Here is a 13,815-nt window from a genome sequence, read left to right on the forward strand (position 1 = left end):
TGTATGCTTCACCTACCTTCTGTTAAAGTTAATATCTTACATAACCAAAGTATGTTTGTTGCCTACTTATTTTGATATAGAAATTAAGAAAATAATAAAAACATTTAGCAACATGGAATATAGTCCATGGGGAATCACAGACTTTGAAGTGGTAATCATGTTATAATAATAGGTAATATTTATCAAGCATTTATTATTTGCCAAGTATTCTTCTAAACATCTTTATCTCTTGTACATCACAATCCTAAAAGGTAAATACTATGAATAAACCCTTTTAAAGATTAGAGTCTCCTGATCATCTTCCCTTGGTTGATTTTAATTGTACAGATTGAGAAACCCTTTTGCGGTCTGTCCATCTACCTTGAACCCGGAGTGGGGCGTTGTTTTATTGCTTCTCATCACAGCTCTCTAAAAGTCAGGCTATACTGGCTAATATTCCACACTTGCAGCTCGTTATACTGCACACACTTTTCTTTTGACAATTAAGGACTGCCACCTGGCCTCTGTTGTTTTGATATCCTATCATCCCCATTATAATTAAGAGTCCCAGGTTTATGACGTCCCCTACTATTACCCCACAGAAGACAACCACCTTAGAGCTTCTCAATGGTACCAAAGTCAGGGCCTTAGTTCATGAGAAGTGAGGCCCTATAACTAGGCCATTCTTCATCACTTGTAGGCAGAGTGTCCTCTGGAAATTGTAGAGAATATTGTAGAATGTAGTCAATTCTTGCTTTATCCAGCCATATGTATTATTTCCAATCTACTTCTCTGTGCCTTATTTTACCATCTGCCCAGGCATTTCTGGCATTTCTACCTCACCTAGTGTGTGCCGTTGCTCTTTCCAAGTTTCTAAGAACTATTTTCCCTGTTAACACCATTTCCCAGGGTCTTTATCAGGGTGTTAAATATGTATTATAGGAGAGTGCTTCCAAATCTTTAAAATTCTCCAGCTTTATATCCTGTCCCTCTTGATCCAGTACCTTCAGGACCTAGTCCCATGCATCCTTTCTTGATCCTGAACTCTACATGAGGTATAGGACTTATAGCTTTTTTGGTGTATAGTCTCTTTGCTCTTTTATCAGAAACAGCATTTCCTCAACCCAGTTATTTTGTGACTTGATGCTAGTTATTGGTCTGGTGGCCGGGAGAGGGGTGGTAGTGGTGGTGGCATATGTTGTCTGGTAAAGTAGAGGCCTTTGTATCAACTTTAAGTAAGAGAGAAGTATAAGCTGTTAATGGTGGGAAGGACCACTTCTATAGGCCCAGAAGCTTCAGGGTATCTGAGATTTCAAAGTTCTTAAGATATCCCAATGCCAAATTTCAGGGTCCCTTTCCTTGCAATCAAGGGCCCTGACCATGGCATAGCAGACTTTCCACGTTTTAGAATTCAACCTTCTCAAGAGCACTTTAACCTTTATCGTAAAGCCCTGGGCCTGGTCTTCAACTTTTTCTTTCCTCTGGTTGTAGAAGATGACAGTATTTTTAAATGCTTCTAAGAAGATTTATATGGATGATTGATTACCGCCAGCCTTTTAACGTCTTTCTCCAATGGGTTTACTCAGCAAGACCCATGCAATTCCATTAACTTTGTAATTGTTACATTTCCTAAACCTTCTCAAATGCCTGAGCTATTGCACCCATAGCCCATTTCCTTACACTTGTACCCTATCTCAGTTGACCATCAGAGACAATATTTACTACTGCATCACTACAGCATGCCAAGAGAAATCATATCCCATCTATAACCAGCTGGCCAGGGAGAAATCCAGCTTAAAAATTCCATTTTATCATCTGCTTTCTTGACTACCTCTGGCACCAATGGTATATGGGTCAGTTTTCCAAGGAAACGGCATTGAAGCAAGACTCGTGTGCAGGAAATTTGTTGGGGGGTGCTCTCAGAAACTACACCAATGAAGAAATTAATAGAATAAGCAGTTTGTCACAGCAAGAAATTAAACACTGTGTTACATTTGCAACAGAGACCTCAGTCTTCCTGAGTCTTCCGTCCCATGGGAACTATGGAGTTAGGCTGGCTCTTAAGACTGTTCTGAATGGGGGCAAATCCTTTGTACTGCTGCATTGACCATGAGAGGGGATAACCTTGCGATCGCTAACTCCTTTCAGAAATTTGTGGGAGGGTCTCAGCTGTGAGCCATCAGCTTCCAACACTTCCAGCAGTGGTAGAATGACTCCCTCTGTGCTGAATGGGGGTCTGGGTGACACCCACAGCATTCACTATCACTTAATTTACTTCGGGGCGGGGGGGGGGTGTGTGTGCATGTGTGCTTTAGTTTTCTGTTTTATATGGAGTGCGTTCCTTCTCTGAGTTATTCTGGCTATTAAGAAGACCCTGGTGTCCAACGTTTCATTGTCTTTGAGCTCATTTGATAGAAGGTGAGACATTCAAGTAAAAAGAATCATTTTAATCAGTTTTATATTTCCAATCTTGATTTTTCTTTCTTATTGCTGTAAGGATAGATGTGTTTATTGCTACTTTACCCATGTTGTATAAATGTGTATTTTTATTGCTGTTGACCTAGTTAAAGTTGTTGTCAGTTAACTTTAATATTTATTCTCCAATTTTTAACATGGAAATTTTTATAAAGTAAATAGTCAGCAAATACTGTAAAAAATGTACTCTTATCTTGCCTCTTCTCCTAATTAGGGACAACGAGGTGCACATGGAATGCCTGGAAAACCTGGACCAATGGTGAGTGTATTACTTTCATATCCATCCATTCATTTATTCATTCATTCTTCCATTTGTACATTCCTTAACATTTACGAAGTACCTACTGTGTCCCAGATGCTTGGAATAAAAAGATGATAAACACACAGCACTTGTCTTTGAAAACTGCCCTCTCAAGGAAGAGAGAGAAATCAATTAATATTGTAGCATAATGCTATTGCTAACTGCTATAATAGGGAAAGCAACCTGAAGTATGGGAACCGACCTGTACCGACACCAGTAGTGAGAAAGAGATGTCAAGAAGACTTAAAGAGGAACCACTTTTAAGCTTAGTCTTGAAAGATGAGTATATAAAAAGAGCAAGAATATAGCATGGTCCATATGATGGAGAGAAGGAAAACACGATGAGCTCAGGGAAATTGTCAATACTAGGAGGAGTGACTCGGATTTGAAATTACTTGCCCTTAAGATCTTTTCTTTCTTGTTACTCATAAAAAGGAAACAAACTATAGGAGGAAAAATAAGGGTAATTTTAAAGGGCTTTTGTTAATGCAAAACGGATGCATTTAAAATACAGTCCTCAAAGAAGAATCAAGATAACCTAGAATGAAATTCTCCCTACACTCATTTCCTTTAAATCCTGCTTTTAAATCAATGATTTAGACTCTATTCATGACTTCCCAGATGTAGTATAGTGACACATACTCACTTTTTATTAGCCTGAAAAAATCACTCTAAAATATCCAGATGATTCTTAACCATCATTTTTATAAAGTGAAGTCATGGATTTTGGTACAATGTGTAACTTTCTAAAAACTGTCTTTATTACTTGGTTAACACAAAGAAAGTAATTTCTCAAAAAGCAATTGTTTCAAACAATTTGTGTTTGTGACTGACTCTCATATGCTACAACTAGAAAATTCTGTTATGTTTAATACCACTGGACATGTCTTTTAGCACAATTTCATGTCAATGTTGGAAGGTTTTTAAAATTATATTATTATCCTTGCGATTCTAAAGTACTAAGCGGATTATCTTTATATTATAGGTCAAAGTACAGAATGTTGTCAAAGAATAAGAGATTAAATGTTAATTAAAATACATATCTAATCACTTTTCTGGTTTCTTTTAATAGGGTCCTCTGGGGATACCTGGCTCTGCTGGTTTTCCAGGAAATCCTGGGATGAAGGTAAGATGTTCATATATTTAGCTCTTGATGACGTGAATTACCTAAGTACATGAATTCCAAGGTAAAGAATGTCATTTCATTCATTGAAGAGTATGGATGTTGCTCTTAACTAAGAAAAGAGCCTAGAGTATTCTCAATGTCCCTTGTGGTGGTGGAAAAAAAAAAAGAAAATGAAAAAATATTATATACGTAATTAAAAGAGAATTACTTATAGTCATACAATTGTAACATCAAAGAATCTGTTGCATTAGGACTCTAACGCCAGACAGTTGTAACAGCTGCAAGGAATAAGAGTTTAATCTGAATTGGAACTCTGTTCTTGGATACAGTCCTGGCAGTAATACATAGCAGAATGTTCTAAACTATAGGAGGTTAAAATAAATCAGAGATTGTCAAGAGGCTGTTCTCTCACGCAATATTTGCCTCCACTTCTGCCTCCCTCCCCACCCCCCACCCCTTACTTATACAGTCATTAAAGGAATAGGCAGGGAGGCTATCTGGCTTTCCATGTGGGAATGGATTAAAGTAGTCTGTGGGATGATTTACATATGTAGTGAGTCACAACTTGTTTTTTCTCTCAATATTTGGATGATAAACTCAAGGATTACAGCAGGAGGTTGCTAAGAGTATATTAGCTAAATTAGTGAGTAAACTCAGAACTACTTTCAAACTTTGAACAGCACAACACATTTAATTATTCTCATACCCAGTTTTTCTTTGGCAATAATTTTCTTCATCTCGAAGAAGGAATTTGCTCACAAGATTCGGCTGTACAAAAATGACCATGGCCAGTCACCTCACCTCTCTAAATCTTGTTTTCTCAAGGAATTTTGTTGAAGATTAAGAGAAAATATGCACACCCTTAGCATAGTGCCTGAGGTAGAGGATGCCTTTAGGACAGGCCCCTGCTTCTTGTTGGTGGGGCCACTCAAACTGGATTTGAACTTCGAAACAAACAGTCTCTAGTTGATATTTCAAATGTTCTCTGAAATGAGGGAGTCATCTAGTTAAATTATTCTTCTGCTCTCTCTAACGCTGACTTTAAATTCTGTGCCACAGGGATGTGGCTGCTTTATTTTAAAATGGTGCCCGCAGTCAGTTCACTAACCAGTCCCTCCTTTAACGGAGAACTCACTGTGAACTCAGCCAAGTGGGACCTTCTCCGGTTCCCTTCTGCATGTGATCTGCTGCCTGAAGTCCTAAGTCTGCTGCCACAGACTCTGACCTTGGAGGGCCCAACCTCCTTGCATACCTCAATCAAAATAGGCAAAATGCATTCCCTCTCTCTCTCTGTGAGACTCTCCACCCCTCACACTGAGCTCTGGCTAGAGAATTTAAGAAAGAATACTCACAATGCGCAGGACTCAGACTTAGCAGGACGTGGTTTCTGCTCCTACTGTGGCTTCTAGTTATGACTTCACTAGCCATCATCGTTTATACAGTAGTTCACTCTGGATACTTCCCTCTCCTCCTGGATTTTTCTAGTATTGGCTGTTAGCTACTGATAGCTGCTTGATAAGGTCAAACACCTCACAAAACTGTTTCTCTCAGAAATTGTTTCCCTGTCCTCCACCACCCCCAACATAAAGGCCACCACCCCTGGTGCTGGTTTTGGCACAGTTCTGCTATGCCTATAATGTTCTTCCAGGGCCTCTGGCTCTCTGGGTGAAGAATAAACTTTCACACCCAATTCTTTGTATTTCAGTGAAGGATAATAGGGATTCAACAGGGATTTTGCATGTTTTCTTGATACTAAGGAGCCCCCTTAAGCTTACAGTTTTAGTCCTAAAATTCCAGGTCCAGGTCCCTCTAGGATTTGATCTACATTAGGTACCTAATATGTTGGAAAAAATACAGAAACCCAGCTAAGTTTGAATTTCAGATAAAAAAAGAATAAATTTTTAGTAAAAATGTGTTCCAAAAGTTGCATGGGATAAACTTATACTGAAATCATTTGTTGTTTATCTGAATTAAAACTTAACCAGGCATTCTGTATTTTTATTTACTATCTGGACCCTATCTTGGGTTGAAACAAGGGTGGCTCTCAGGTGAGCTGGACCAGGTTGGTCTGCTCTGCATGCTGTGGGTATCATCACACATGGAAGGTGGGAAAGTGAGTCCACCCCTTAAGCTGAGTTAGACACACACCCCTTGTAAACCAGTTTGTGCTCTGGACCCCTTTAAATGTTTGTGTGTAAAATGTAAAACTCCAAATAAGCAATCAGCTTTGAACCACACCACTTTTATATTTTTCTAAAATTAACATTTCCCTTGTAGGGAGAAGCAGGGCCCACTGGGGCACGAGGCCCTGAAGGTCCTCAAGGGCAAAGAGGTGAAACTGGGCCACCGGGTCCCATTGGCTCTCAAGGTCTTCCTGTAAGTTCCTAGTATATTTAAAAACTATCACTGAAAGCTGGACATGTTTTATAACATTAGAACAAAGGCAATCTATTTTAATATATTCTCTTGAAATTCTGAATGAGTATTTAGAACTCATTAAAAAAACCACATTTCCCTTGTCAACTCTGCAAATTTTGTCTACCTTATGGAAAAGGGAATTAGTCATAAAAGTGATTTTTACGATATAATGGTGGTTGATTTCTTTTTCTTTTTTTCTTTTTGGTAATTTTTCTGCCTCCTTTTGGAAGATGGGTGCACATCTGAATACCACCCTAGATATGGCTTAATATTTCATGAACTTTTCCTGTATCTTTTAGGGTGCAGTGGGAACTGATGGTACGCCTGGTGCCAAAGGCCCAACGGTGAGTAACTAACTGCATTTATGCCATGCGAAGTTCGAATGGACACAATCCTTTGGACAGTGACCATAGGCTTGTGCTTGGGTCTCCGCTTATCATGTCACTCTTGCATTCCGATAGGGATCTCCAGGCACCTCTGGTCCTCCTGGCTTAACAGGACCCCCTGGATCTCCAGGACCTCAGGGTAGCACTGGACCTCCAGGAATTCGAGGCCAACCGGTAATGTCCTTTCAAGAATTATCATTCATTAGTATAATACAACTAAGATCGCCAGAGAAATAATATGCAATGAGATACAGTGAAACATAGATAATGTGACTTATCTGAATGAGGCAAATGAAGGTAGGAATTTTTGTGAAGTGTAAGCCAAATGTTAATGTACAATTTACATATTTAAAGTCAAAGTGGAAAAGTATTGCATTATGTTAAATTTTAGTGTTCTTTTATTTAAAATAGTAAAGTCATAACTTCATGATCCACCTCATGGAATTTTATAAATAGTTGAATAAAAAATATTATGGAAATATTTTGCAAGCCAGTATGGGAAATATGACGTTTTCATGGGGATTTATGATGAAAACTTGGCTAAAATGGGTTCAGAAGCTATTTCTTGAGATTTATTCTTGTAGAGTGATTCCAACATATTGTTTATATTGAGTGAGTTTCCACATTTTGTAGAAATGTGTGTATTTTATTTTTGTATATTTATCTATTGGTAAAAATATTATGGTTAGTTCTTAAGAAATAAACACATTGAGAAGTTGTGCTTATGTGTCTTTTAGCTTGATACATAACAATTAAAACTTTCTTTCCTAGTACTACTTAAAACAAGTTTTTTGGATCCTGTTCTAAGTAATTTGATTATGCCGATAAATCCTTTTTAAATGCTGGTGACAAATTTATAAAAACATGAGTGTTGTTGATAGTTTACATTTGATTTTGTCATGTTCTTAATTTAGCAATCTGGTTCCCACAAATTACAGTGCAATTGGTATTATAAAGACACCATACCCCAAACCCAAGAATACTCTAAAGATAAAATACCCTATTTGAAGTTGTCAAATCTCAATAAATAGAACACAAATATAAAATTATTTTGATTTTGGGTGAACAAATCTGTTTCCTAAAATAGACCCTAAATAGGTTTATCTATTGAAGCTGTCATTGTTAGTTCTAATTTTTATTGTCAAATTGGAATAATAACTGAATAATTCTAATTATCCTACTATGCATGATTAAAAGCAAGATTTTAAAAGTAAATCTTTTGAAGACCACTGTAAAATATACAAATTGCTACCTAACTGTACTGTAGGTAGGTTTTATACCTAATACTGCTGATTCAGTACAGACTCAGCTGCAGAAAATTTTCAAGACCCATTCACCGTAATAATTAAAGCAGAGTTGGGCTGGATAAATATCTTGGTTCTTACAATTATTGCTGTTTTTATTTTAGGGTGATCCAGGAGTTCCAGGTTTCAAAGGAGAAGCTGGCCCAAAAGGGGAACCGGTAAGATTTTATTTCTTTTAAATGATAAGAAGAACATGAATATCATCCACAAGTATAAGTCCAAAGTACTCAAATATTTAAAATAGTGACAATGAGAATTATAATACTTTTGGATGGAAATAGTTTGCTTAATATAGTTTAAAATTTGTGACTGACCTATTTAAATAAATCTTTTGACTGTACCTCACTTGTCAAATGGCTTTTTCTGGTATCTGTCCTTCTGTTTTCAATAGGGCCCACATGGTGTTCAGGGTCCAATAGGCCCACCTGGTGAAGAAGGCAAACGAGGTCCCCGAGGTGATCCAGGAACAGTTGGTCCTCCAGGCCCAGTGGGAGAAAGGGTAAAATTTAAATAACTAAATAAATTCTTACAGTTGTGGGGAAATTACATGAATAACTTTTGGGATTGTGAGGAAAACTAGAGCAGTTAAGAGAAATGCTAGCAGATGCATTGCACAGTTCAGTATGGCTATCAGTGAATTAAGGGGAACTGTCTAATCATTGTTCATTCATTCATTCAGTTAATATTGATTGAACAACTGCTCTATGACAATTTAATATATGGTGCTTGAGATATATCACTGAACAAGAATGCTATGGTCCCAGCCTTCATGTGGGGACTAGTAAACAATACTTTAGTGGGGAGGTAAGCAATAAACAAGTCAACAGGTAAATAAAAATATAATTACACACTTTAATAAGTGCCATATACACTTAGGGAATAGCAGGGTGATATGGTAGAGAGTAACTGTATGACGGTAATGTGTCATTAGGTTAGGTGGTTAGGAAATAAGATTCTTTGAGAAGACGGCATCTAGCTAAGATCTGAAGATGAGGATGAGCCAGCAAGAAAACTTGAGAGAAAGAACATTTTCAGCAGAGGAAGCAACAAATGCAAATCCAGGAGGCCAGAAAGGGCTTAGTGACTTTAAAGACCAGAAAAGGTTGCTGTGACATTTAAACTATAGTGAAACAGGTCTGAAAGGGAAAATAACAATGTCACCTTACTTTTGTGTAGAACCTCAGAGAACGCAAAGGGCTTCACATCAAAGACAATACTAATGCATGCAATCACTGACATTGTGATTGCAGTAGATGGTACCATTTCTTTGCCTATCATATCTATACCTATGTATCCATTTTTCTCTGTGTTTAATTTTACAATGAAGTGTTGGAATATTTCTTGATTTGAATAATTTTGGCTCAGTACTTACAGATATTTTTCAAATCTAAAATTTCTTTCTGTATAGTCAGGTTATTTTTTCTTATACATGTCTATTACTGTGTTGGCTTGATCATAGCTCCTAAAACCTTCTAGTACTAAGAATAAAAATTACCCACTCACTATATATTACCAAAACATCTACAATTAAGAATCACATTTTGGTCATTTGCAGGGTGCTCCGGGCAATCGTGGTTTTCCAGGCTCTGATGGTTTACCTGGACCAAAGGTAAGGTTATCCCATCAAGGTTGACACTCATGTGGGTAGTGTTGCAAAAGATGCCATTGTCCAGCGTGGTGATCTAGCCTTGGCCCACATGGGTCCAGATCTAGAAAAGAGTTAAACACAGATGTTACTCCTAACACCAAATCCCTCTTGCGCAATTTCTTCATTATAGAGGCCTAGTGTATTGGAGTTTGTTTTCAAACTTTCCAGGGACATTCTTGAAAAGAACAGGCCATAAATCTTTCCTTTAGATGATATATATATCTTTCCTTTTTCTAGAAATTTAGACTCTCAAAATTCTGGGGTTTCTAAATCTGAATTATTGGAGTGAGGCTCTAAACACAACTTTCATTAGCTAATGATGAAAAAAACCTCTATTCTACAAGGAATCCAAATGAGAACAAAATGTGAAGTGACATGGTTTGCAAAGAAGTCTTTGTTAACTACTTTGACAAACTCTTTTATGTTATACTAGTGGTTTGATATGTAAAACAAGGATTTTATATATGCTTGCTTTTGTTTCCCTGCACCCCTTTTTTTCTGACATGTTCTGCTTTGCTTTGGTACAGGGGGCTCAAGGAGAGAGGGGTCCTGTAGGTTCTTCAGGACCTAAAGGAGGTCAGGGGGATCCAGGACGTCCAGGTGAACCTGGGCTTCCAGGTGCTCGGGTAAGAACACAGCCGTTTTTTGCAACACCAACCCAGGAGATATGCTCCTGAGATTTTGTTAAAGGTTTTTTTTAAAAATTTTTTAATAGCTTGTTTTCATGACTTGGAACATTTATTTGTTTTTATGGGTTTGACCTGATTCATTATTTTCAAAATAATGAATGGTTTGCTGTTTTTATCATGTACAGAAAAAAAATGGTAACTTCTAGTCTCCTTTTTTCAAAGGGTTATATATTAATAGTTTTACCACTTGATATGAAAAAAAATCCTGTTTATCAATTTTTGTAATTTTTCTTTACTTGCTGATAAACAACTTATTTGACTTTTGGCAGAGAGAATTCCTGATAAATTTCATTTTAACACAATGTCACTTGAAAATTCATTTGAACTATGGAATTACCCTTATATTCAGTTGTCAACAATGCCCCTTAAAGAAGAAAGGATTATATGAAAAGCTTATATGGAAAGATACATTTGGCTCAACATAAGTTCTTTATCTTGAACCCAGTGTTAGTTGTATGAGTAAAAGTCTCTTACAACCCCTTCTCCTTCTATGTGAGAAACAGGCATTGGGTTCATCTTTGCTTTGATATTCTTCCCTAAACAGCTGTTAAAGGTGGAATACCAGCTGAATGACCAGTCAATTACTTCTGGTAAAAATGATCCCTGATTGTAGACTGCATTTGGACTTAGAGGATTGTGAATTAATTAAAAAAGCTGGTAGGAAGCATAGCTTTGGATTTCCCGAGTTTGCAGGGACTTGTACCTGGGCATTGACCTTGCTGGGCCCAGTATACTATGCCTGAGGTATTGTTACAAATATTGGTTGCGTGAGATCTCAAACCAGGGTGGCTCCTGCACCCACTGCATAGACTGATTCTCTCACATCGGGCCTCCCACTGTGCGAAGCTCAGAGGCTGGCCCTGAAGGCTGTGCTGTGAGGACTCCTCCCAATGGAGAGTCCCACTTGTGATGCCTTGTTGTCATGTTGTGTTGTCTGCCCTGTATCCTTCTGAAGCCAGATTGGGTGAGGTCCATGACAATCCTGAGAGTTTGTGTAGAGGCACCTAAGGCTACTGAGAGTGGGCATTGCAAAGCAGAACTGGATCTTTTAATGCGGTGCTCTTTTTACTCGTTAGAATCTTTACTTCAGTTGCAGGTCAGCAACAAACTGACAATTGCGTTTAATTTTTAGGGTCTGACAGGAAATCCTGGTGTTCAAGGTCCTGAAGGAAAACTTGGACCTTTGGTAAGTAATTTAAACAAAAGTCCACCACCATCAATATTTCTCAGTGGACATGCCCCCTTACGTGGTAAGATGTTTATTTAAGGTTAATGTTTTGATTACGTGGATGCTGATCATATTTATGTGTTTAAGATGCACCCTCCCCTCCTGGAGGCAAATACTAAGGATCTGAGTATTTTCAAATTGACCAAAAATTAATCACATTGTATTGAAATAAATGTTTAAGATTGTGATTGCTTCTCTGACATAAGTGAAAAAGTTGAAATGATGTATTTATTAATGTTGGTGGAATTTGTCTGTTAGCAACATCCTCATTTGTTGATATCCTTCCAATTTTATACATTTAAGAGGTAAGTAGGTATATAAATTTTGACAGCTCATGTATTCTGGGCCTTCCCTTATACTGTAAACGTGAAATAGAAGTCGTGAGTTTTCATTACCACAAACGAGAGTAAATGAGAAAAGAAAGATTTCCCCATTAATATGAGCATGTAAAGAAACATAAAGATGAGGCTTGTGTATAGAATAAGAATAAAGTCTCTGTTCTAAATATTCAAATACCTCAGCATTTTTTTAAACACTCAACTGTTGTGATTCATTAAAATAAAAATGTAGCATAATTTAAAACAATGTGACTTTTATAGTAAGCAAAGGCAAGTGACAATTTGGGTGATGTGACGTTTAGAGAGAACTTATGTGAAACTTAGGTTGCCCCTGTCAATTTTGCAGGGAGCTCCAGGAGAAGACGGCCGGCCAGGTCCCCCGGGCTCCATAGGAATCAGGGGGCAGCCTGGGAGTATGGGTCTTCCAGGCCCCAAAGGGAGCAGTGTGAGTACAGTGTATGATGTTGCCATCTCATCATAATCCTCACTTGGAACTGACATGTTTATAGCAAACTGATTGAAATTTAAATTAGTTTGTATTGATTCTTTAGGGTGACCCTGGAAAACCTGGAGAAGCAGGAAATGCTGGTGTTCCTGGGCAGAGGGTAAGTATACATTTTGTGCTAAAGAAAAAGAAAACATATGAAATTATCCAAATTCTCATGGCCTCACCTCATGAATTCTCTCTCTGTGATTCTAGGGAGCTCCTGGAAAAGATGGTGAAGTTGGTCCTTCTGGTCCTGTGGGCCCCCCGGTATGTAATTTTTAGTGAGAATATATTCACATTGCATTTGTCAATGATGTGTGTCAGAGACTTTACCTATGGATAAATTTCAGGGGGAAGTAAATAAGAAAGTGCAAGATGGAAGAATTTCAGTTATATCTTTTCTTTTGATTCTTGTGTTGGCATCTTCTGCCTTTTTAAATAGAATGGTCTTTGCACTTTAAACTTCTATGAAATGCTGATGGCCAAAGCTACCTCATCATTTCTATGTTGTCACAGTTAAAAAATATATCAACTGAGGAAAATAGTGTTGACAAATATTTTATACTGTATTTTATTTAAAAGATATAAATACTCAATTATACCTTTTTTTCCCCTAACATTGTGTCTTATAGAAATGTATTTAAATGTTTTTTTGGGATGGACTAAAAAAGAATATTTATCCTTTGAGGTATATTTTCATCCTAGGATTTTAAAATTGTGTTTATCAGAAATATTTTGCCATGTTTGTTTTGGCATGGGGAGATTTAAATATCTTTCTAAAATGTTAGCTCTGCCTTCTTTAGTTATTTTAGCTTTGAAGGTTTGATTAATAATGTTTATAACACTGAGAAACAAACTACAATGGAAACATTACCCTTTTTGATTAGATCTATAAAAGTAATGAATTTTTCCATGTCCAATAGACAATTTTCCCCCAAATTTTACAGTTGGCTCCAGACATTTATGTTTGGATAAAAAATGAACACACGTTATCAGTTTCCTCGTTGGCTTTAGAAGATATCTTCTCACCATCAGGGACTTCAAACAACATCATTTCTTAACTTTTAGGACTAGTTTATTATCTGGATAAAGTGAAAAACTTGTGATTGGAAGAAATACAAAGAAATATAAATATTTCTGGTGGATCACACAAGTAGGAAGCAGGCATAAGGATCTGACTCTTGACGTTCATGGTTCTCTTTCCTTCATGACTTAGGGTCTAGCAGGGGAGAGAGGAGAACAGGGTCCTCCAGGCCCCACTGGCTTTCAGGTATGCACTGACTCAGTCTTCCATTTCTTCTTTCCCTCACTAACATGCTTTTTTATAAAAAGATATGGTTGAATGATGTGAAATTCTATACTTTGCAAAGAAGTCATTCCTCTTTTAGTAAATAGGATAGACATTTGAATGAAATCAAACATTTTTGTTCAAAGAG

The 13,815-nt window shown here is 37.3% G+C and overlaps 1 protein-coding gene across 1 annotated transcript in view; it reads left to right on the top strand.

Annotated features, from left to right (window-relative positions):
* COL5A2 (collagen type V alpha 2 chain) overlaps positions 1-13,815 on the top strand; it is a 137,737-nt gene that overhangs the window by 94,417 nt on the left and 29,505 nt on the right. Inside the window, exons 17-30 of the mRNA XM_057743967.1 lie at positions 2,669-2,713; positions 3,828-3,881; positions 6,159-6,257; positions 6,599-6,643; positions 6,761-6,859; positions 8,094-8,147; positions 8,381-8,488; positions 9,545-9,598; positions 10,165-10,263; positions 11,459-11,512; positions 12,239-12,337; positions 12,444-12,497; positions 12,593-12,646; positions 13,596-13,649. Coding sequence (XP_057599950.1) covers positions 2,669-2,713; positions 3,828-3,881; positions 6,159-6,257; positions 6,599-6,643; positions 6,761-6,859; positions 8,094-8,147; positions 8,381-8,488; positions 9,545-9,598; positions 10,165-10,263; positions 11,459-11,512; positions 12,239-12,337; positions 12,444-12,497; positions 12,593-12,646; positions 13,596-13,649 — 972 coding nt within the window. The remainder of the gene's footprint in view (positions 1-2,668; positions 2,714-3,827; positions 3,882-6,158; positions 6,258-6,598; positions 6,644-6,760; positions 6,860-8,093; positions 8,148-8,380; positions 8,489-9,544; positions 9,599-10,164; positions 10,264-11,458; positions 11,513-12,238; positions 12,338-12,443; positions 12,498-12,592; positions 12,647-13,595; positions 13,650-13,815) is intronic.

The sequence above is a fragment of the Hippopotamus amphibius genome, chromosome 8, assembly GCF_030028045.1.
Source record: "Hippopotamus amphibius kiboko isolate mHipAmp2 chromosome 8, mHipAmp2.hap2, whole genome shotgun sequence".
Lineage (NCBI taxonomy): Eukaryota > Metazoa > Chordata > Mammalia > Artiodactyla > Hippopotamidae > Hippopotamus > Hippopotamus amphibius.